The 24,511-nt window shown below is 31.6% G+C and overlaps 3 protein-coding genes across 4 annotated transcripts; 2 read left to right on the forward strand and 1 right to left on the reverse strand.

Annotated features, from left to right (window-relative positions):
* The first annotated feature begins 1,086 nt into the window (after window positions 1-1,086).
* LOC105339710 (perlucin-like protein) lies at window positions 1,087-11,970 on the forward strand. Of its 2 annotated transcripts, none has more exons than XM_066066996.1 (7): window positions 1,087-2,217; window positions 5,085-5,168; window positions 5,480-5,548; window positions 6,602-6,655; window positions 7,555-7,625; window positions 9,545-9,620; window positions 11,497-11,970. In XM_066066996.1, exons 3-7 carry the CDS (start codon window positions 5,488-5,490, stop codon window positions 11,727-11,729), a joined length of 495 nt encoding a protein of 164 aa, XP_065923068.1. In that variant the 5' UTR covers window positions 1,087-2,217; window positions 5,085-5,168; window positions 5,480-5,487; the 3' UTR covers window positions 11,730-11,970. The 2 variants fall into 2 exon arrangements, with proteins under 2 accessions (XP_065923068.1, XP_065923057.1); XM_066066985.1 differs by having other exon boundaries at window positions 1,093-2,217; window positions 5,085-5,268.
* An 836-nt stretch (window positions 11,971-12,806) lies between these two features.
* LOC136270186 (perlucin-like) lies at window positions 12,807-15,058 on the forward strand. Its single transcript, XM_066067004.1, has 5 exons — window positions 12,807-13,439; window positions 13,828-13,890; window positions 14,134-14,201; window positions 14,286-14,376; window positions 14,709-15,058. The coding sequence occupies exons 1-5, from the start codon at window positions 13,316-13,318 to the stop codon at window positions 14,936-14,938; spliced, it is 576 nt and encodes a 191-aa protein (XP_065923076.1). The 5' UTR covers window positions 12,807-13,315; the 3' UTR covers window positions 14,939-15,058.
* Window positions 15,059-18,479: 3,421 nt separating this feature from the next.
* LOC136273778 (uncharacterized) lies at window positions 18,480-24,511 on the reverse strand. Its single transcript, XM_066079176.1, has 3 exons — window positions 24,371-24,511; window positions 22,037-22,178; window positions 18,480-21,183 (listed from the first exon to the last, which is right to left on the reverse strand). The coding sequence occupies exons 1-3, from the start codon at window positions 24,383-24,385 to the stop codon at window positions 20,144-20,146; spliced, it is 1,197 nt and encodes a 398-aa protein (XP_065935248.1). The 5' UTR covers window positions 24,386-24,511; the 3' UTR covers window positions 18,480-20,143.

Here is a 24,511-nt window from a genome sequence, read left to right on the forward strand (position 1 = left end):
AAATCATTAATAGTTGTTGTAACTTTACACAGAATTGCTCCGTTAAAGCAAATACGATACGAAGTTGATCAAAAGCAAGGTTGAGGTTTTAACTTTCGTTCGTCTCTCAGGATTCTGGAATCCCTCAACTTGTTCTTAAGTCTACCTCGATAATGGGAAGAGAACGATCCATTATGGTTTACAGAAGGATGCACTATCACAATTAGCTATGTCTGTAACAGTTCGCAAATAACTGCCAGTATAACCCAAAATACACTGAACATCCACTTTATTGTTGCATGTGTATTTATAAATGGTAAGAAACTGAAAAAATAACAAAACATAATATTACAATACAATCTCTGATAACAAAACAGACAATAGAATCATACAGGATTGTGACAGGTACTGGTGACCATACTTTTAAAATTCAAACAAGGTTTCTCTTAGAAATCTAGTAAAGTGAGCAAAATACACAAATTTAGCTATTTATACAGCTCAGTTATCTCCTACACAGTAACTTATGCAGACTAAATAAAATACAGACAATATCATGTCACAATCTAGCAATACACATTTTTTACCTATGTATGAAAAATAATCACCTAATCTAGCATATGTTTACAAAAAGTTTACACGTGTAAGACGTAGAAATAAGTCTCGAGAATAAAGTTATTATACTTAGAATGAGATAAGAGTGCAATTTGTTCAGCTACGTATCAAGACTAAAATCGTTTCGAGTTTCCTCTTCACACTATGTAAACAATAATACTATCTTTTTGCATGTATAAAGTAGTGAATAATCAATTTACACAAATTCTAATGAAGAAAAACATTAAGAAAAACACTTACGCTGTGCGGGACATATATGACTGTAACAGTACTAATAGATATAGATAGGACGAGAGAGATGTATGTGTGCTCGGGAGCACATGGTTCAACGTACATACAACGTTCCTTTACGACATGACTAAAATATCAAGACCGGACAAATTTGGAAACAATAAAAAATACTCCGGAGACGGAACAATGTCCCTTTCCGTGACAACATTGACTGCATAAAAAAACACCCCCCCCCCCCACGCACACACACACAGAATAACCAAGTTGGGAAGGGGGCAGTGTTTTTTGCTTACAGAAGAGTGTACCATCAAATTTAGCTAAGTCCCTTTTCATGAGAATATTGGCTGCATAAAAATGCAAGTGCTTGTCTAAGTTTTGGAAGTACTTTTTAGAAATACATTTTATGTTATGCTTACTTTTACTGTGATACTTAGACACCTGCTAAAGTTCATCCGCTTATCGTTTTCCTTCATTTTCACCAATCAGAATAATGATTAATGTAGGATCGGATTGGAATATTTTAATAAATGACACAACATGACGTAAAAAACTCCCCAAACATACGTTTTTCATAGGAATGCGACTTCAAGGCATAATCCAAATCATAAGTGTTAAGGAAGCATATCAAATCTTAATAGATTTGTATGTCCTAAATGAATAATCAGCATCACAATGATCTCACTTGTCACCTTGACCCTGAAGGATGATCGTCTCCACTGTCTGAACAAGAACCAGTTCTGGTGTATATTACTTTTTCCATCATTCAAATAGAAAAATGGCAAAGCTTACAAGGAGAAAGCATTTAAGAACAGCAAAGATTATTATTTAATTAGTAAATTAATTCAAAACATGTGCATTGTATATAAAAAAATCTTGGGATTTTGTACAAAATAAATGCGACAAATATCTAGTCTGAATTTGCAGTATATAGTTCATATAAAATATCCCCAGCGTGGATACACTGCCTGCCTACATTTTGAAGTAAATGGTATATGATTGTTTTCATTTACCTCCCTTGCGGTAGCAGTCAAATGTTTAAGGTTAGGGCTCGTGTATAACCTATAATGATTAAGCTCAGTTTGCTATTTTACTAACGAATTTTACCACATCATTATAGATGATTAATTATGTCCTGTTTGCTTTTTACCGTTCAAGAATTACAACCTTGTTACAGATAATATACATTTATACTTAATTTTGAAGACCTCATCCTGTTTAAGCATGTCTAACACGTGTGATACAATCAATACATAATTTCCTTCCGCTTTTTTTCTTCCTAAAATCACAGTTTTAAAACACCTTTTCTGGTTGGTAACATGATTTTTTTTTTTAATGCAATATGTGTGTAAAACATGATATACCTAGCTATCTGGAGCAGTTTAATTGCGTGCATAGGTAGCTAAACACAGTTTCGTATAAAATCCAGGGGGTTTTTCTCTGGGGAAAAGCATGATGGGTAGGGATTTTCCTGCTATTTTTATGCGGTATACATGAAAATAACATTTTTAAACTCTCAGTTGCATAATATAGTGAATTATCTTTCGAATACATGAAAAAAGTATGTAGAAACATTTTAAAAATTAATTTTGTGAGACTCTAAAATAAAGGGCGGTAACTCCAAAAACATCCCGATTTTACACATGCAGAATTTCATGAATTTTTTAGCGGGTAACATAGCTCTTTAAAAAGCTGGCGAATGTACCCTGAAAATACTATGAAATGATGCCTAAGGACTTGTTCTTGAAAATGTACAGAAATAAAAATGGCTGATTTGGTTGCATTCTGCTTTTAGGGGGAGCCTAAAATGCATGGGTGTACTGCATTAAGAGGCACCCTTTTGTCTATTTTCCGCATGTTTTGAGTGCCAAATAAATTCTAGCATTAAGTTACATGTGAATTATTTTTAAATATTTACAAAATTCACGATTTTATCTTTCTATTGATATATAAATATATATGTAACATATTTTAACAATTTATTTTTATAGGGGTCAGTTTTGCTTGCCCCTCATCTGAAAACGTCCTTATAACGTTACATATAAAACTGTGTTTTGCACCCTTAAGGGAACACATAATATAACGTTTGTCTGTCTTTATCTTACAAAATTGCTGCGTTAGCATTTTTGTTCAGTCAGTAGAGTTTTAGTTTGACCCTCAAGCATTAAATAAATGTATAACATGCTTTGTGCGTGTTTCATTTCTCACTTTATGACGTTGGGTATATGATTGTGTATTGTGACGTGTTGTTTTACATTGTGATGCATTAGCATTGTGACATTTTTAAGTGTGACGTCATGTCAACAAAGCCGCTCCGATCATGAGTTCATAACTAATAGAATAGAGAGAATATGATACACTTATTTTATGTGTATGTGTATTTAATTATGTGTTAAAATGAGTATCCGGTTATGGAGTTTTGAGCCGCTCTATTGATTCAACAAAATTTCATATGAAATGATTACACATGTGTGCATAATTCAAATAGACAATTGTGTTAAGTATCCGAAATTGTATTAGACCGGGGGGGGGGGGGTGTAATTATTTTTTGAAAATGTGTTTGTCATCAGTATCAAATGCGCAGTGCCATTGGTTATGTTCAATTCATTAAATAAAGTAGAATTAGTAAGTGGAAAGTCAGTTTTGAATTTTGAACTGCACAGTCGTGTTCGAAAGGTCTATCTATGTATTTGACACATCCTACCTAAATGACAATATCTCGGCCATTTTTTCACTAAATTCAACTTTGTGTACACCAAAATGTTTGTAATATTCTCCTCTTTGCATCAAAGCATTAAAAAGTGGCATACAAAAATATTTTATTTCCTTTAAGGGAACACATAATATAACGTTTGTCTGTCTTTATCTTACAAAATTGCTGCGTTAGCATTTTTGTTCAGTCAGTGGAGTTTTAGTTTGACCCTCAAGCATTAAATAAATGTATAACATGCTTTGTGCGTGTTTCATTTCTCACTTTATGACGTTGGGTATATGATTGTGTATTGTGACGTGTTGTTTTACATTGTGATGCATTAGCATTGTGACATTTTTAAGTGTGACGTCATGTCAACAAAGCCGCTCCGATCATGAGTTCATAACTAATAGAATAGAGAGAATATGATACACTTATTTTATGTGTATGTGTATTTAATTATGTGTTAAAATGAGTATCCGGTTATGGAGTTTTGAGCCGCTCTATTGATTCAACAAAATTTCATATGAAATGATTACACATGTGTGCATAATTCAAATAGACAATTGTGTTAAGTATCCGAAATTGTATTAGACCGGGGGGGGGGGTGTAATTATTTTTTTAAAATGTGTTTGTCATCAGTATCAAATGCGCAGTACCATTGGTTATGTTCAATTCATTAAATAAAGTAGAATTAGTAAGTGGAAAGTCAGTTTTGAATTTTGAACTGCACAGTCGTGTTCGAAAGGTCTATCTATGTATTTGACACATCCTACCTAAATGACAATATCTCGGCCATTTTTTCACTAAATTCAACTTTGTGTACACCAAAATGTTTGTAATATTCTCCTCTTTGCATCAAAGCATTAAAAAGTGGCATACAAAAATATTTTATTTCCTTTAAGGTAGCTAAACACAGTTTCGTATAAAATCCAGGGGGTTTTTCTCTGGGGAAAAGCATGATGGGTAGGGATTTTCCTGCTATTTTTATGCGGTATACATGAAAATAACATTTTTAAACTCTCAGTTGCATAATATAGTGAATTATCTTTCGAATACATGAAAAAAGTATGTAGAAACATTTTAAAAATTAATTTTGTGAGACTCTAAAATAAAGGGCGGTAACTCCAAAAACATCCCGATTTTACACATGCAGAATTTCATGAATTTTTTAGCGGGTAACATAGCTCTTTAAAAAGCTGGCGAATGTACCCTGAAAATACTATGAAATGATGCCTAAGGACTTGTTCTTGAAAATGTACAGAAATAAAAATGGCTGATTTGGTTGCATTCTGCTTTTAGGGGGAGCCTAAAATGCATGGGTGTACTGCATTTAGAGGCACCCTTTTGTCTATTTTCCGCATGCTTTGAGTGCCAAATAAATTCTAGCATTAAGTAACATGTGAATTATTTTTAAATATTTACAAAATTCACGATTTTATCTTTCTATTGATATATAAATATATATGTAACATATTTTAACAATTTATTTTTATAGGGGTCAGTTTTGCTTGCCCCTCATCTGAAAACGTCCTTATAACGTTACATATAAAACTGTGTTTTGCACCCATAGTGTAATTATATCCTTACATTTATTTGTTTTACAGCTTCAAAAGCAAATGAAGAAGGAAATATGGCTGGACTGTATTTAATTCAGGTGACAATTTTGATATGTTTGATTGCCTGTGTTGATGGACAGGCTTTGTATGAAGAGATATGCGTGAACAAAATTGTAAATGAGATGCACCAATTTTATGGTAAGTAATGTGGATTGTTTTCACGTGACTACATATAGTCAACATGAAAAAATAAAATATATTCTCATTCAGATTTAGAAGATAAAAAGGGGTTAAGATTACAAATATATCTTTAAATTCTTAGTTGAGACTTCAACCATTATTTTTTTCTGTTGTGAAAGCAAAATTAAGACAAAGAAAACAATAAATTTTTGAAATGTACATATAACAGATAGAGAGATGCAACTCCAGACACAAGTGAACAAACTAAAAGATCAACTTGGTTCTTGTACATGTAGAGGTAAGTTTTACTTTTAACAAGACCCTAAAGTATATGTAAGATTAATCACGAAGCTATATCTCGTACATGTACATGTATATTTTCATAACACCGACTCGTTTAATGGTTAAATTGAAACTTAAGCTTCAGAACATAATTACCACCCCCCCCCCCCTTAAAAAAGTTCAACATGTATAAAACGTTGTACAATTTACTAAGTTATTTCCCCAAACTTTACAAATAAGCGTCAATGTTGTGAGTATGTTTTCTAATCCTTTAGGTAATATATATTCGGCATATATCAAATTTAGAACCCTAATATGAATAATGAAAATAAAATACCATTCATTTTTATTGTCTATGCTTAGTGATTTTTTTTCTTAAAGCTGCTTGGTCCGATATTTTTGTAATTACAGTATCAAAATTTTTTTCATACAAATCATTTATCTTAGAAAGATATGGACTTTCTCCTATTTACACCAGCAGAATCAGTCTCCTTTCAAAGTTAGAAATATTCAAAGTAAATAAAAATAATTTCTCTTTGGGCAAACGAAAAAACAAACCAAAATGCATCACGGGAATGTTTAGAAAAGGAAACCGCTTAGTTTCGTCCCCCGAATGATTTGGGTTATTCAACCCGCATGCTATGCATCCATTGTAAAGAAAGCAGGCTTTGGAAATATTCGCGAAGAAAACGTACACATGTTTATTTGTAATTTGTCTGATCATTTCGACCTTAATTTAAAGCGATGTAAAATTCGTAATACAACCATATCCGTATCGTCGTCAGGGGTGAAATTTAACATGAGGCGAAATAACGCGGTACCTTTTAATATCGTTTGTTTTGTTAGCAAATTTTGTACGTAATTTTCTTCATTGAAATTTGGCATAATTGACGGGTAAAACTACTGCAATGTCTACTATTATACATATACTAAGCATAGCCATCGTTTAAAAGCGTGCATAAAATTTGATATAAAATCGGACCAAGCAGCTTTAAAGTACAAACATGAATTGATCATCTGCATATATATTTTGTTGAAATTTTGTATTGTTTGGTTTCTTTTATTTCAGACAAAGTAGAGTTTTTACAATTTCATCTGAGCTGTTTAAGTGAAAAGGGAATCTGTAAGTGAATAATTCATTATATCAATATATCCGCCCGTTCGTTCGTCCGCCTACCTGTTTATCTGAAAGTCTTATAAAATAATAATTGTAGGAAGAATGTCACGGTTTTTTTTTTAAATATGCATATCTCGTAGTAAAATAAAAAACCAGTGACTTATATTGTGTTTTTTTTTCATTTGCACTAATTTCGTTTTCTTAAAATTGTTGCACTCTAAGGGAAAAAAAGTATCGCTTTAAAACAGGATATATGAATAATCATTTTTTACAAATCAACATTATTCATAAAAATAAATGTTTTTGGAGTTCTTCAAAATATTTTAATAAACTTGTAAATGATATATGAAAAGGATTGGACTTTCAAAAAACAAATGATGTTTTACTAGAATGTATTTAAAGGGGCATGTCACGATTTTGTTCAAATTGTGTTTGTTTTATTATTTACAATGCTTTATGAATGCATTTCTAATGATCAAATGTTTGGGCGCCAGTCAATGAGTTTTAAGCAAGGTTCAGTGCTCACAATTCTTCGTATTGTAAACAAGGCTCGTGCTCTGTTTCTGTTTAAATAGGTTCAATATACCGATTAAAAATATTTTTCAAGCTGATTTGTCTATCTTCTTAATTATTTTAAGCATACATAAACAGTTCCTAATGATTAACACTTTCATTTGAGGTCTTAAACTGAAATTTTCACTTCAACATTCAAAATGTAAACAAAGGCTTTGTTTACATAGCGAAGAATTGTTAACCCTGTAACTCGCTTATAACTCAACAAATGACACCCAAATTTTGGTTCCCTATTAAAAATGCCTTATTAAAGCATTGTAAACATTGAAATTGAAAAAAATTATTTTCGACTAAAATTGTGACCATGCCCCTTTTATAATATGTAATTTCAGATCGGGAACAAAGTGTTGCAAAGAATCAGTATTGTTTTATAAAATCGGCTTCTACATGGACTGACAGCAAGGTATTTTGTAAATATGATTATTTTCACTATGTACCATAGGAATGTGATATCGTTTTGCATAACTTGTTTTAGTATTTCGTATGTTAACTGGCCTATACATTGCATAGTGACATGTTATAGTCATAGCAAATCGTGCATGGCTTATAAGAACAACGACGGATTAGCTGTTGCCAGAAACTGCAAATGTTTTCCACCGACAAACAAAGTTAAGCTGATGTTCTTCTATTATGTCTTTTAATGTACTCAATAAAATAAGAATTATAACTGTTTTATTAGCATATATGGAAAAAAAATGAAAGGACCTTAGATTGTAGGACATAGATTGTCATTAAGAGAATTTGTATGCGTGACATACATTTGGTCTGAAGCATTTTAAGACGTATGCTCTTTGAAGTTTTTTTTTTAATTATATTTGAATAACGAGACGATTCCTACATTCAAAACACAAGGATTCCTAGATTTTATGAGAGATATTAAACGTTATCACGCCACTGTTTCATTTCATTTTGATTTTTACACGGCAAGAAAAGTCATTGCATTTTAGATGTCTTCATATTTTTGTACATGAAAAAATGACAAGAACAAACCGTCAACCATCACAAAAATCCATAAAACGGAAAACAAATTCAAAGCAGATCAACACGGACCTCCAAAAGATAGAGGTAGGATCAGGTGCCTAAGAGGAGTGAGCATCCTCTGCTGACCGGTCACACCCGCTGTGTCCTCTTTTTCTGAATCGGGAACATTTCGTAGACATTTAGGTGATGAATTATGGTCTAACAATTAGTATGAAAAACGTCAGTCAGCATGCGCCCAAGTGGAAGATTTTATGTGCTGCAAAGGTTGTTGTATCGACCATAGAACTTACGAAAAGATAACTTCAAACGTTGATAGTCCTGTTTTATCAACTTGTTTGTCAGCGGCTTGCCTCGCCTTAGAAACTTCATACGAAGGGCATGCTCTTTTGTATCAAATTAACTGAGACACAAAAACACCATATGCGGGTGTTGAAGGTATATTGCTACATAAATAAGAAAAGTTGACCACAGAAAATTAAAGTCATCGCGTTTATCATAAAATTTTGTTAACAGGTTACCAACAATGTCCTTTTCCAGTAAAATATCAAAATATGAAACAAATGACGCATACTCGTAGTATCTTTTTTTCAAGTTTTTTTTATAAGTAAATAACATTTTTAAAAAAGGCAAAATTTCCGCAGAAATTTATTCTAGTCAGAGCTAAACACAAATAGGTGACAATCGTTTATGAATCATTTACATTTATTCGTGAATTAAAAAAAAAAATGTTTGTACAGAGTCACTTCTTTAAATACCGCTTAAACCATTCTAGTTATATGAAAATATGAACAAAATATCCCTTATCATGAAATCCACAAAATTAATATATTGTTAATGCGAAATTATTGCATTGTGGTTATATTAAACTCTTTAATAAGACATTTTATGGCCTAGGCAGTTAAATATTTCCGTAAAAGTACATGTTCATTTCCGTAAGAATTCAATCGCGTATTTCGTTGAATTTACTTTCTTATTTCCCATTTTCGACTTCAAGTGCCATTAAATGGAAAAATTATCCCTCTTAGGACTGAGTATTTCATTGAAAAAAAAAACCCTATCGTCTATGTTTTAACAATAAAAGGATTCTGTGCGATGACTACAATATCCTGTTCTTGCAACTCATCAATATCAAGTAACACTGCATTATACATGTACCATGTATATTTGTATTTTTGCGTCCGTGTAATGTTTTGGTCTATATATAAACACCAAAACAACTGGCAACAAAACGCTACCTTGATTTTATTAATTAAAAATGAGTAATATATTACAAATTAATACAATGTATATTAGAAGTGTAAAATGATCTGATATGCATACTTGTGTATCTTTTTTCTTTAGACAAAGTGCCAGTCGTTCGGGGGACACCTTCTCGAAATTGAAACACAGTCTGAGCAGATCTGGTTAAAGGGAAAAGGTGTGTTTAAACGTATTGTACATGTAGATATTATACATTTGTACAAGATAAATAATTGATGAATGCAGAATTAAGTCATATTTTGGTCACGGCACTAAGTTTATTTATCGATTAGATTAAAATTAAGTAATTGCGCTTTCTAACATGGTATATGAAACCGACACTATATAAAAGTTGCATACATACTGCGATATAGCATGTGTGCATAGAGTGGTCTGCAAATAGAATGCATATCATTTTTTGGTTGGAAGCTTGTTGCAATATAAGTTACGTGTTGCCTTAAAATCCACACTGTATACATGTATTTAACCACATGTGGTTGAAGACAGGCTCCTTAAGCACCTGTGGTATTTGACTACTGAGACATCATCATCATTGCCTCCCCTAAAATGTCATAGAAAATCTACCTTAATTGACTTAATCGAACCAAAAAAGTATATGTAAAAAATTGTATTTGTTTTTAATATGAACATGGACTAGAAGGGGTTGTATATCCCCCACTTGGAACGATAAAGACGAGACAATTTCAATTTAAATTAAATTAGCATATTATTTCTTTGTCTGTATGCATTGTTTTTAGTATAAATTTCACGAGGGAAGTCAATTCTGTGCGTTCATTCTATAAAAATGGCAGGTATAGTTTTCAAAATTAAGCTGCACATCTTTTTTTTTCATAAATCTTTGATCATTTGCTGTTTTAAATTACAAAATTTAGGTACTGATGGGTCTTGACTCCATCCTTAAAGTACCTTTTTCTAAAGAATAAATTTTTATTGATATTTATTGATTTATTAAAATAATGTCTAGACTCATAATAGGTCAGATTCGTGGTTTTCAACAAATTTTTTTAATTAATTAAGTATTGCAAAACAGTTAAATTTATTCAGCCGTATTCCAATGTATCAATGTGATAGGGGGAGGCTCTTAGTTCTTATTTCTCGATTGACAGGGTCTTCGAAACATACAGACGACGTTTATGTTTCCATTCATTTGCTTTTGAATAGCATTTTTGCTTTTTTATTTGATAACTATGAAAAAAAATACCTACTACAATTCTTGTTATGGTAACAATAACGTAATGTTTATATTCTGAACACACAATGTCTGATAAAAATAGCGCTAGCACAGATATAAGATAAGAAAGAAAACAAATAGAACAAAGGAGATAAGTACCAAGTGCATTCATTAATGTATATTACTTATTTGTCAGAATATGCAGTACTGTATTATACATGCACATGTACTGATGCACACTTTCATATGTACAGATTTTTAATATGTTCATATTCCATTTCAAAATCCTAGGCACGGGGGATTTTGTCAGGCTTTGAACGCTCTTGTACTATATGCAAACGTCATGTATTACATGTACATCTGTAACACCTTAAAAACATTATATACACCGTTGTTACGAAGAAGACACTAAAGCTGAAAATCTTCAAGGAAAATATATGCTCTTTATTGTAAAAAATTAGAAAAAATGAATATTTTGAGGGTTTTTTCCGCAATGCAAAAATTAAAATTGACAAATCACTTTGGCAATTTGTACAAAATAACAAATTAACTTATGTATACCAATGTTTTCTCATATCGGGTAACTTTGACATGTATTGCTAAAGAATAAAAACATTTCTTTTCTTTTTCTTTTTTTTTTTGGGGGGGGGGGGGGGTTGGTTAAATGAAAGGCAAATATACCCAAGAAACTAATTCAAATCAATTATCATTATTTAATAAAATGTTGTTTTATTCCATATCTGTTTTTGTTTGGTAAAAAGCCATTTTATATGGAAAATAACTTGGAAAATGTATTTTTTGGTTAAAATTTTTAGTCGCATTTCCGGACAAAAGTTTGTCATATAACATCTCTATGTTTTAGTAAGAAATTCAGGCTCCAACTTGGAAGAACGGTGGTGGATCGGCGCAGTTTTAGACCCAGTAAAAAATGTATGGGTTTGGGACCATTCAGGCACTGCAATGAATTTTACAAACTGGCATCCAGAAGAACCAAATGGTGAAGGACGTGAACAGTGTGCTCTGATGTGGGACGCTGACCTGTGGCAGGATTATCCTTGCACTGACTTGTTTTACATCATCTGTGAAAGGAATTAAGAACGATGCTATAATGCGAACAAGTAGCCAATAACTAATATTGTTATAATCTGCAGTATATTTTCTCATTATTGATGATCTATTTTTTGTTACTAAGGTAAATTGTCATGTGCAACTCTCTTTCAATTTCAGGATGTAATTATTGACATCAAAATGCGTATCCATGTATATTCTACAAAATATAATAATTTCCACAAATTCATAAGCTTTATTTGATTCATAGGATATACCTACCGCAAGATATCTTTTAAAATCGCTTTTTTCTCTCCAGAAGCTGTTGTCGGCTTTCAAGTCAGGAAATCCAGCCTATGAAGACTATATGTAATAAAAATAATCAAACGAACGAACATAGCTCTGCCTGGGACTCTGTCCCATTTGTATATCATATAGACTTTCAAATCATGTCTTTTTTGGCGACCGGTGTAATCGTCTATTCCGTTTCTGTACAGTACATTTAAATCATTGATATGACATGCTCAGTTTCAAGTTTAAGTTTAACCAAAAAATCTACTTTTTTGTTGGTCTTCATTACACAAGTCAAAAGCACGTTTGTCCATTTTAACTCATTACATTACCTTAAAACAAAAACAAAAACAGCATATAATAATGATAATGCAAACATAATACAAACATATTTACGAATATGAAACCTGTTTAATCTATGTTTTTATTATTCAAAAGTGTACCAGTTTGTAAACAATTGAGCGTTTTCCGTTTGGATTAATTATTAAAACAATGGCCTTATATTGACAATTTCAGCACTAACCTGTGTCTATACGTAAGATGTTCCATTCATCTAATCAACTCAGAGCTTGGGATTAAACCGTTAATTAACCTTTTCAAAGACAGCGGATTTTCGGTCACATTATTTGCACACGACAACTAAAAGGCGTAACATTCTATTGCGATGTTAGGTAAATCTACCACGTTTCCCAATGTGATTGAGTTTATGCATTTGCCGGGGCCTCTTTAAAAGCAATGTGTTTGTTTTGGGTCACACAAATCAATCATTACTTTTTTTTAGATATGATAGAACAAGAACAATTCCAAAGGAGCAAACATACATTTTATTAATCACCCAAATCTTTTCTTTTTTAACCGTTTTTAAAGTTTTCAATAAAGGCATACTGTTGGATTATACGTGGAAAAACTCGACAAAACCAACGACATGTAGCCTTACACAATATGATCAACTGAAAAATATTCCTGTTTGTTCTTTTTTTTAAGTTTATTTTAGATTTTATGATAACAAGGTTTTACTCTTGAACAATTTCAAGCTACAGTATACACATTGAACAATAATGACCTACATCAATAAGGATGTGACACATATATGTAAAATATATAATGGTTTCATTAAATAAATCTCTACTTAACTAAACACATTAACGATGTTTATTTAATCTCACTATATCGAGTCTTTGTTTTGCACGGTATGTTTTAATGAGTAAACGTTTCACTGAATATCTCACGAAAAAATTGTAAACTATTTGACCTGGAAAATTTTATCTTAAAAAAAACACATAGTGAGGTTAATAGTTTAGTTAAAATTCCTTTGTTCAATAACGATAGTTGAACAGTTTAAAATGGCATATCTTTTAGTTTTAATGATCATGTTGATCTGTGATAGCACCGGTCAACCTCTCTACAACAACCTTGGGTATGAGGAATCGGTTGATAATACGCTGACCTGTTATGCGGAATTTTACAGTAAGTCAATAATTCTTTATATCATCTGGGTTTTTTGTAGTGCGAAATGAAATCATTCAGTTGATGTTATTTTAAACTTGGTTTTTGTTTGATGAGAATCTTCGGACTGATATGAACATGCATTTTAAAAGTAATTTTCTATTTCCAAAGAAAAAAAAATTATATGCTACGAAGTTTGGCTTTTATAGATAATATTATTGAAGTGGCGAAATGTTCTTTTAGATTCAGTAAAATCGAAAATCATTAAATTTACGACTTCCATTTAAAACAATGACTTAAAAAACACACACTAGTAACTTACTTTAAAAATTAGAATTCACATCATTTTTTTAATATATAACGTGGACGTACAGCAGTGGTATTGATGAATAAAACTGTTATTTTACAGGCAGGGAATTACAACTTGAAAAACAAATTAAGAAGCTTACAAAAGAGATTGACTATTTAAAAGGTGATATCGATAATACGTATTTAAAACTTGTTTAACTCTTCTCTTATTTTTTTTTAGATATCAAAAAATTTAAAAAAAATAGTAGAATTTTGATCTGTACCTTATTCTGATATGATTGCCATTTTAATTAAAGGTCCATTTTTGCCAATATCTATGAAAATATGTTAAGAAATAATGGTATCGTAGGCTTTGGAGAACAGTAGGATATCTATTATACTATAAAGACAGCTTTTGTCCTTATAGATTGGACTTCTTTCATGAATTCCGAGTATTGGTTAGGACGCGAAGTGGGAACCTGGAATGACGCTCAGGTAATCGTCAACGCTAGCAGTCTTTATTAAAGATAAAACAATGAAAATATATGAATTTGTAATTACCAAAGTTTTACATTCTAGGCGAGTTGTAAGGCGGTTGATTCTAAATTAGTTGAAATAGAATCTAAGGCGGAAGACGTTTTCGTTCGTGCTCTTGCCATGAAACTGACCGGTAAATCTATTTTTTTATACGTACATGTAGGACAAAAAAAATAAATAAAAGCACATAATTTAGTATTCGTATAGGTACTTATACCGTTAGTGGTTTTAGCATGATGTATAAACATCTATTAAACAGATACGTATAAAGATTGTTAATGCTTTTAAATTTTGCGTTTGTTTACCTATTTCTATATTTGAACAGTGTATTTAAAAAAAATGTTCAAGTTGATACAAATATATTTTATTTATTTTATATTTAGATTTCTACTGAATCTGTCGATCTATATTGAATCCATACAACAAAGAAATAAAAATAAATCCAATATGTGTTTATTTTTTAAGGAAGTGTTTGGTTAGGTGGTACTGACTTCGGGGTAGAAGGACGATGGGTCTGGGAGTCTGACAGATCAGCATTTTCATACAGCGCATGGAACACAGCAAAAGGACAACCTAATGGTTATTTTAAACAAAACTGCCTCACACTTTCTCTTAATAACAACCTAACTTGGTTTGACCAGAACTGTGATATGACATACCAATATATTTGCGAACGAAATTTTTTTCCAAATTGATAAAAAAAAGTTTCATATAATCTGATTGTTAAAATGCTTATAATATTTATCTAATTGATGGTTTTGTAAATGTCATTGTCACGAAACACGTTCTGTAAATCAATTAAACAGTCACATAAGTAGAGGCTAATGAACTGTTTAATTTTGTTATTTTTAGCACTTTTAACTTTTATCAACTTGAATAAACTTTAATATATGATATCCTTATTTGACCCCCCCCCCCCCCCCCCCCAACAAAAAGTGACTTTATTGATGTATATCATGTGTATTGACAATAAGGTTTTAATGAACGAATGTTTCATAACACTTATAACTAATATCAATGGTCAATTGATTAGAACCTCTGAATAGCTGTTGTGATTGTCAATTTATATTTAGAACTAGTTTCCTTCCGATAGTACTCCAATACTATTCTGATAAAAACAGATTTCTGTCCCAAATTATATCCTTTCTCTGATCACGCGTTTGCGGTGTCCTAAATTTCTACTATGATAAGTTGTACCATTTTGTATATTCGTCTACGAAATAATATCTCTTTAACGATAACCTCCAGCTTTTTTCTCTTTTTTTTAAATTAATAAATGGAAAAAAAAGTGTTTGCTTCACCTAAAGCACAACCAAAATTTACCGACTGTCATTGACCGCTGATCGAGGGAAGCAAATTTAAATCATATAAACTTGAGTTTAATTATTAAGACTGAAGTAAGGGGGAAAGGGGGTTAAGCTCATAAAAAAATCAAATTTCGCTTGCCTTGGTTGATTTTTTGTTTTTGCCGAGAAAAGTCAAACAAAATCAAGAGTGTCTTTCAAACTGAACATTAAAATTAATAATTAATTTGAAAAAAAGAGATCATAGCTGATTCTTAAATGAATAGAAGCAACGCATTTTTCTATACAAATAAAATCTATTTTATCTCGGGAATCCGCTACTCATGTCTATTAGTACATACATGAATGATTTAGTTGTAACACTACAAAGATGACATTTTTTTTTCTAAAATGAACTTCAATCAATTGACTGTTAGATATCAATATGACATAAGATTTGTTTTGATAATAATAACAAAGAAGAACAAAAATGGCTTTTCATTCTCTTAAATATACATGTACTCTTAAAAATGAATAAAATATATACCCAGTTTCACTATGTTGAATATTTTATGGCTTCTCATATTTGCCGTTAAAATATTTCTTCTTAAATACATGTATTTTTAAAAACTAATAAAAATATATCCAGTTTTACGTTTTATGTATGATATTATATCCATAACCATCTGATATCACATGTATATTCTGAAGGTAAGAAAGCCGTCGGAATTCCAATCCTTGGATTGCATTGTAAAGTACATTTGCTTCTTAACACATTACATAGTTACATGTAAGACAACTTTGTTTAATTAGGAAAACCCCTAGTTAGAAATAAATCAGTATATTATAGGCATCGGTATTTTGTATCATTGCATTGTAAACTATATTTGCATCTTAACATATTACAAACCGTTAAAAATTAGGAAACCCCCATTTTTAAAAAAATAATCAAGATATTACAGGCATGGGTATTTTGTAACATTAACACTATCTAGTACATGTGCGAAAAGGTATTCAAATATATTTTCAATCAGGTACTATGGTGTAGACAAAACTTTAACACTATCTTTAACAGATGACTTTGGCAATTTTGTAATTATGACGCAGACTCCGTTGTTCTGTTGTTTCTTCCTTTCCTTTGTATGACAAACCAGTTGTGGAGTGTGTATTGTATATGTAAGTTGTGTTGATTGTTAGGTGTTTCGAGTCAAAAAGATGAATTATACTGGTGCTTTCTCTTACGTTTTAAAGCTCTAAGTAGTGAGTTTAGTTGTACAAGATTAAGTTGGGATTAATAATTGCAAGCGTGTAAAACAGGCTGGTACTGAGATTGTTTTTTTTTCAAAAATGTTTTTGTCCCGGTCGTGTCACTGATTTATTGTATTAAAGAGGTTCGCTCCTCTCATTTTGGGTTACTATTTTATGTCACCTATTATCAAAAAATTCTGCATCATATATTGATTCTATTTGTAGGTTTATATTTTGAATTAAACATAAAAAAGAAAATTGTGTATTTAAAGAGTTTTGTAACGGTCCATATCTTGGGGGGGGGGGGGGGGTTCAGGAAGGAAATGAACAATTTCAATAACTTAATTGTAAATTTAGCGTCCTAATTTTCAGCGCAGACTAAACTTTTAGATAGATTGTGTATTACAATATATTCTTATTGTTCTGAAAAAGATACTTGAACAATATTTTGATATTTCTATCTATATATTTTGGCTTATTTAGCTTATATTTCATAGTCAAGAAAAAAAAAATACTCCGTTTTTTGCCTAAAATTAGCTCATTTAATGTCAAACCTCAATTTTTTGGGATTTGTCTGCTACTTTATTCATTTTTATATTGAACATTTAAAGTATGTCTATTTGTATACAAAGTTTTGTAAAGATGACATTACTATGATTTTTTTATATGCCTTATAATTTGATTCCTTAATTACAATTTTTTTAAAATCGTTACCTTTGCTGTTATATTCATTATGTACTGGCATTTGAAGCCATCAGTAAAAACAAGGTTTTTAAAACTTTGACTTAGATATTACTTTTATTGTCACTGAATGAATTCAACTTCATACCGTTTTGAAAAAAAATAACTAAATGATAGTAAAAACTATAAATATTTGTTTTATTTCTTCCAATAATTAATCTCCATACACAATTTTAGCAATAATTTCCATAAATGTTTATTACATTTTTGGGCCCTGTATTTATCACAACAAAATGGCATGTGACATGGGTCACAAATCACATTAATGCATGATCACTTTAGGCCCCCATCTTTATTTCTTGGATGATTGTCATTACTATTATTTCAGGTGCCAACCTCCTTAAATTTCTAGTCTTGGTTGAAGCAGTGTTAGTCTTGGTTGCAATTGACGCATGCCCAGTTTTAGTTGATTTGGGGTTTCTAGTAAAATGGATGAAATCTGCCGGGGTTGTCTTGCAATGATTTTGCCATCGGCTCTAAAACACATTAACTAACGCTAACATAACTTAAAATAAAATGCACATTTTGCGTATTTAAATAAATCCAAAGTTTGTATAAAAAAAAAAAAACCAAACAAACAAAAAAATACAAAAAAACCCACAAACGCTGTCATTGTCTACATATTACATGTTTACAAGTACGCCAGCTTAAAAATGTTGCACCTTTACCAGTTGGTATCAATCTTTAAATTGACAATGTAATTGAACATGAAGTTGTGTGATAAGAAAAATTCGTTATGTCCTCACTTTGGTTGAAGTTAATGATAACCTTATATACACCCTAAAGATAACATTCCAAACAGTACCAAAATGCATGTGAAAATCCAAATTCATAGATATTATATTAAAATCGATTAATTTTATAGGAACATTTACATAATAATAAAAGCATTATTTTCAACCTGCTCTAGTATACATGCTCAAATGGTATGGGAAAAATCCATTATCAACAAACGATTATGTATATATATCTTAAATGTTGATTTATTAATGTTGATATCATTTTGCAAACAATGTCCATTTTTTGCAAATCAACAATATATAAGGTGCATGTAGTATTAAACTATTTAATGCTTGAGCAGTCAATAGACTCGAATATTTTCCCGATGTGCAGGGAACAGCTCAGTATGATCTATTGCCCGAGGCTAACGGACGTGGTCACAATTATAAACTACAGAAGGTTTTCATACCATTATGCATTCAGGTCATTGTAACTTAATACCATGATGGCCTAAAAGAAAAATTTTAATGGCAATAGTAAAATAAACATAATAAAGTTATCGATTAATTTTGTAGCAATTAAACTTTTTCTAAAATACGTTGCCGGTCCAATAGATCGCAGTCTATTGACCGGCGGTCCAAAATATCACAGTTTATTGACCGGCGTCTAATGGATCGCAGTCTATTGACCGGCAGTTTTATTGATCAATTTAAAACCTGCATAAAAATACAAAATAGACGATAGTATTTAACCTGTAATAAAACAACAAAATCCCTTTGATTAGGTAATATTTCAACATATCAACTTGTTGCGATTAAATAAGTTTATATTATTAAAACATCAAAGAGGCATTTCAAAAAACAATAGTGATCATCATTTATATTAATGATATTCCCTTTTTTAATAAACAAAGCCTTCAAATATTGCATGTCATTACATAATACAACATGCGTGAAAAAGGCGCTTTTTCAAGCGACTATGCTCAAGTATGTATATCCGGTCTCATACAACCTCTGATATTGATGATGTTTTTTTCACTTTTTTTCTCCCCTCCCCCTTTTGGGGGGGAGGGGTCTCTATAGTTGAATAAATAGTAGTGAATTATCTTAATTGACATCATTACTGTTCTGGAATAGCTGTAGAAGTAATGTCTTTTAAATAGTAATTGCAAGCGTAGTAGAATACATGGAATTGTACAGTTGTTGCCTTGGTAGGTGAAATTGAAGAAATATATGTTAGATAATACATTGCTGCTGTTAAAGATGTTCATGTAGCTCTAGAAGTTTATGTAGAATGAAAAGCTGTTGCTCATGTGGATGTAGCATTATACGTTGGCTGATCCGTTGTTGCTAATGTGACTATACAATAACACGCAGAACGACCCGTTGTTACTGAGGCTGATATATAAGTATGCCTTTGCTTATCCATTAGCTGTAAGAAAAAAAAATATTTGGGATTGTCTATTGTTTCTTGTGTTGCTGTAGAAAAATACGTTAACTATGTCGTTGCTGTTAGTTTGACTGAAGAATTATACATGAAATACTCCAATGTTTCTGGTGCGGTTGTAGAATTGATCCTGGGATAATCTGTCGTTCTTGGTTTAGCTGAAATATATTTCGAGATACGATCCCATGTTGCTTTTGTAGGTAAAGTTGTAAAGTTGAACGTTGGATAATAAGCTGTTGCTGCTGTAGGTTACATTGTTAAACTGTACATTGAATTTGAATGTTTTGCTGGTGATATTAAAGAGTTGAACGTAGAATGACCGAATGTTTCTGGTTGAAGTCAAGTTGTAGAAGTGTTTGTGGAATAATTAGTTACTGATTGTGCAGCTGTTGTAAAATTTAGCATAAATCTGAAAGTTGTCACTCGTGTAGTGGTTGTAGAGGGCAAAAGAGATATTTCTTATTATTCTATGTTTCTATCTGTTTTTGATAATCTGAAAAGTATGGTGGTTTTGGGGGATGATTTACCTGTCATGAATGCTGATAATTGTTTAATTGATGTTGTTGCCCTTGTCAAAGCAAGTGATGTAGTATCTGTTGTGACAAGATTTGGCGATGGTGTGGCTTTTGTTAATGACAAAGAGGTACTAGAGGCTGGTAAATGCATCGAATTAGATATGATTGATGTTTTATTATCTTTATCACAATAAATGATATATACTGGTCCTGTTCCCGATTGTATGGTGTTTGTTGTAATGGTCTTATTTCCTGACACGATATGTACAGGTGTGGTTGTTGGTATTATTGTGTTCGAAAATGTGGATTTTGTTGTAGCAGTGTTTATTGACGTCGATGAAAGCAATGTTTTTGTTAACGGTGATGTTGTATTGTTCATAGAGTTACGGTTCGTGTAAAACAGAGTAAAAGATGGTGAACTTGTATTAAGAGACGATGGATTATTTTCGTCAGATGTTGATGAAGGCAGATGTGTAAATTGAGCTGATGTGTTAGTGTTACTACTAAAAAACGTAGTATTTAATGATTTTGATTGTGTTCCGGATGTTATTGGATATGCATCAGTTGTTTGGTCATGTGTTGCATTAAGATGTAGTGGTGTGGTGGGTGTGGTCAAATTAAATGAAGTCGAGTTTGGTGGATACAGCTTTGTCAGTGAAATTGTTGATGTAGCTTTACTGTTGTTAGGCGTTGAATAAAGTGATGTTGGTGAAGCAGTTGTGAGAGTGGTTTGTTTTGAAGTGATGGAACCAAAAGGAATTGACTGTGACTGTGTGGGAAAAAATGACGTATTCGTTTTAGTTGAACTCATTGACGTCATTGGTGGTCTAGAATGCAATGTATTATTTGAGAACGTTGACACGTGCGATGTAGTTGTATTTCCTGTGGTAGAGACAATTGGTTGAAGTTGATTTGTCGTCCTGATTTCCGATGTTTTCAATGAGTAGGTGGCAAACGCCTTGGGTGCATCAGTATGCATATCACTTTCTAGATTTAAAAAAGAGAACATTTTGAGAGAAAAAAAAAATCAATGGCATAAGAAACGTCACCGAGAAGTGAACGAACTTCGTTGGAACCTGATCATTATTTTGTTAAAAATTGGATGACATCTTGGCAGATGTAATCACTTATCAACCAAGATTACATCAAGATTACATCTGTATTTTTTTAAACATTTTTGTCTTTAACTTATATCTACGTTTGATAAGAACTCTGAAGATATGTGTATTTTGTTGGTTATGATAAGGCAACATACAAAGCATGAGCGAGGTGGTCATTTCATTTGAAAGTTATTACCACTTGACCCGTTAAATATTCACACAGAAATGAGTGTCGTAATGGTATGTACATGTATGATACAATACATTAAAGATGCAATAGATTGGATAGGAATTAAGGCAAAATTTTATCAGCATTTGCATGTTTATTGATGTATTTTTAAAGCAAACTGTTGCACTTTATATAATAGTATGGTATCTTTAATCACGTAATTGGTAGTTGTGAGTTGATTTTACACTATATTGTTTATGATTTGTTGATACGTTTGTAAGGTAGAGCTATAAAAACAGCTCTAGCCGACCAAACACTACACTAGTCTTGATAAAACAAATGTTTTATTAGTCAACGCATATATGCCATACTAGAATAAATAACATATTATACATATTTATGTGAAACAAAGTTACTTTTATATGTTGTGAAGAATTTGCCAAGTGTTTTCATGCATCGTTCTAATATTCAACGTACTCGATTTCAGTGCAAATATTCCCACACACTGATGTTTTCATTTAAAGAAAATAAAGAAATAAACACACGTGGATTTTGTTTAAAAGCAACATACCATTGTCCTTTGAAGCAAGTAAAACAGCAGTAGTGATTACAGCTGCTGCTACAATCAATGTTGCTATCACCAGGAATGGTAGCCATATTTTTCGTCTTGTTGGACTTTTAACTGGAATGTGCTCAAAATTCTTTTCAATGTCCTACATATATAATATAAAGAAAAACAACAAAGATCAATAAACTATTCCGAATACATTTTTGGATGGTCAAAATTTTGAATCGGACATTAATCAACCCGAAAAAATTGGGATATTAGTTAAAATAATTAGATATATGGTTTCGTCATTTTCTTTACACCCGATAAAAGTACATGCACAACACTGCCATTCGACATTTTCTGATATGGATGCGAAAGCGTGTGCGTAGATATGATATTGCTCGACTCTGAAGTACTGATTAAATTATGAATTATACAGTCAAAGTGCCATACTTTTAAGCGTAAAATTAAAAATAATGTTGAACAAATATTCTTCAATAATATTTATATTCCGTGTAGCTATTCCCCTTCTTTTCTTGTTAAAAAGCTTTTAATACCCTACTATCAGTTCACTTGGTGCTTCAATAAGAGTCATGTGGCGTCATTGTAAACTGAACAGCTATATAAGCATCCCGCTTTTATTCATTGAATAGAATGTTCAAAACTAATGCACCCACAGCTATGTAAATAAATTTATTTGACGGTAATGGTTATCAGAATAGGGATATCCTGGTTTCGGTAATAAATGCATTAATGAATATAAGCATTTTAAAGAATAACTAATTCATTTGACGTCATAATGTAAATTTTCCTGACCTTTTTTGTCTAAACGACTTTATAGACAGTCATAACTGTGCAGGGAGTAACTAGCTATCCACCATGCTAATATTGGACTTCATTTAAGGTCAATATGTGGTTGCATGAATATGTATATTGACCCATGTCAAGTGATATCGACCAAAGACGCAGAAAGTGATATCTAACAAGCCTTTAAGGTCGAAATCACCGTCTTTGTCTTCGGTCGATATCGCATGACATGTGTCCATAGAATCACACAAATGTAATAATCAAACGATGAAATCCCTAAGTGTATAATATCAGTAAATATGTCGTGGTGAAAATTGGTCATCTGCATCTATTCTTTCCTACTACTAAAGAAGTGTTTGCCTTTTTTTATAAGGAGATTAACAATGAAGAAGAGATTAAAAAACAAACCCAACAAGCTTATATTTTTAAAGTAGTACTGAGCAAATAATGTATCAATTGGTATTAAACCGATTTTTTTAATCCAGGGTGAAGGGCACTGAAAACTAGAGTGATATGCATATATGGTAAATAAATTGTGCCTTATGCCCCAGTCACACATTCACGGATCAACTCTACGGTTCTACTACGTAATATTTTCCACGGTTGACACCGGAAAATCTAATGATACGGAAATTAGTACGGATGCACTACGGAATGGATACAAATTGATACATACGAATTACTACGGATTTTTACGGAGTTAAAACGGACTTCTACGTTCTAAAACGGTTTAGTAAGTTTTTCTAAGGAAGTACTACGGTGGTTTCATCCGTAGTGGAATTTTGAACATGTTCAAAAATAGTCGCAGCTATACAAGTATTGCTACGTTTGGATACGAATGATTCCGGATCGCTTCCGTAGCTAATCCGGCATTTAATCCGTGAATGTGTGACTGGGTCATAATGAAGTGATGTGATGGAAATGACTGTGTTTTATAGTGACCGAACAAAAAGTAATAATAATGGAATACACTTAACATATAGGAGCATAAATGTGTTAAAAGGTGATTTACAGATATAAGATAGTGACATTGACAACTAATTGTTCTTAATGATATCACTTCACTCTTCTGAGGTTGCAAAAAAAAGTATCTAATATATGTCTTTTCGTATCATATTTCACAAATTGTCAGTGCATGAAATATAGGAATATCCTTACATAATAAATTCAAACCAACAATATTATTTTAGTTGATTCATACGTATAACTAATTGATTTATATTTTTACTTAAGTATGAAGTCTTTTGCAAAGTATACCAACTTTCGAATTTGTTATTTTTTTTATAGAAAAATAGAACTGTTTATTCCCAACGAAATACATTTTTCAAATTTTCAAATAGCCGAAATAATGCACTTATAATCCAAATTGTATTGTGGTTTGCAAATTCAGTATTGTTAAAATTCGACTAGAAAACGTATATTTTTACTATTAAAGAAAAACCAACCAAATGTAGGCCAAAAAAAAAAACAAAAAAAACGTATAAATATTAATTGATATTCATTATTAAAGAAACCTCGTTCCTTAAAAATGTATTTTTGTTTTCTTACCGGATTGCTTTCCATCTTGTATAATATATGCCGATATATGTAAGACGTGCAAGTTGTTGATTTAGAACGACCAAAAATCAGTAAAACACCAGCAAGATGTCTTTATCGCTTACCGTCGAAAAAACAGTCATTGCATGTAGA

The sequence above is a fragment of the Magallana gigas genome, chromosome 1 (genome assembly GCF_963853765.1).
Source record: "Magallana gigas chromosome 1, xbMagGiga1.1, whole genome shotgun sequence".
Taxonomy (NCBI): domain Eukaryota; kingdom Metazoa; phylum Mollusca; class Bivalvia; order Ostreida; family Ostreidae; genus Magallana; species Magallana gigas.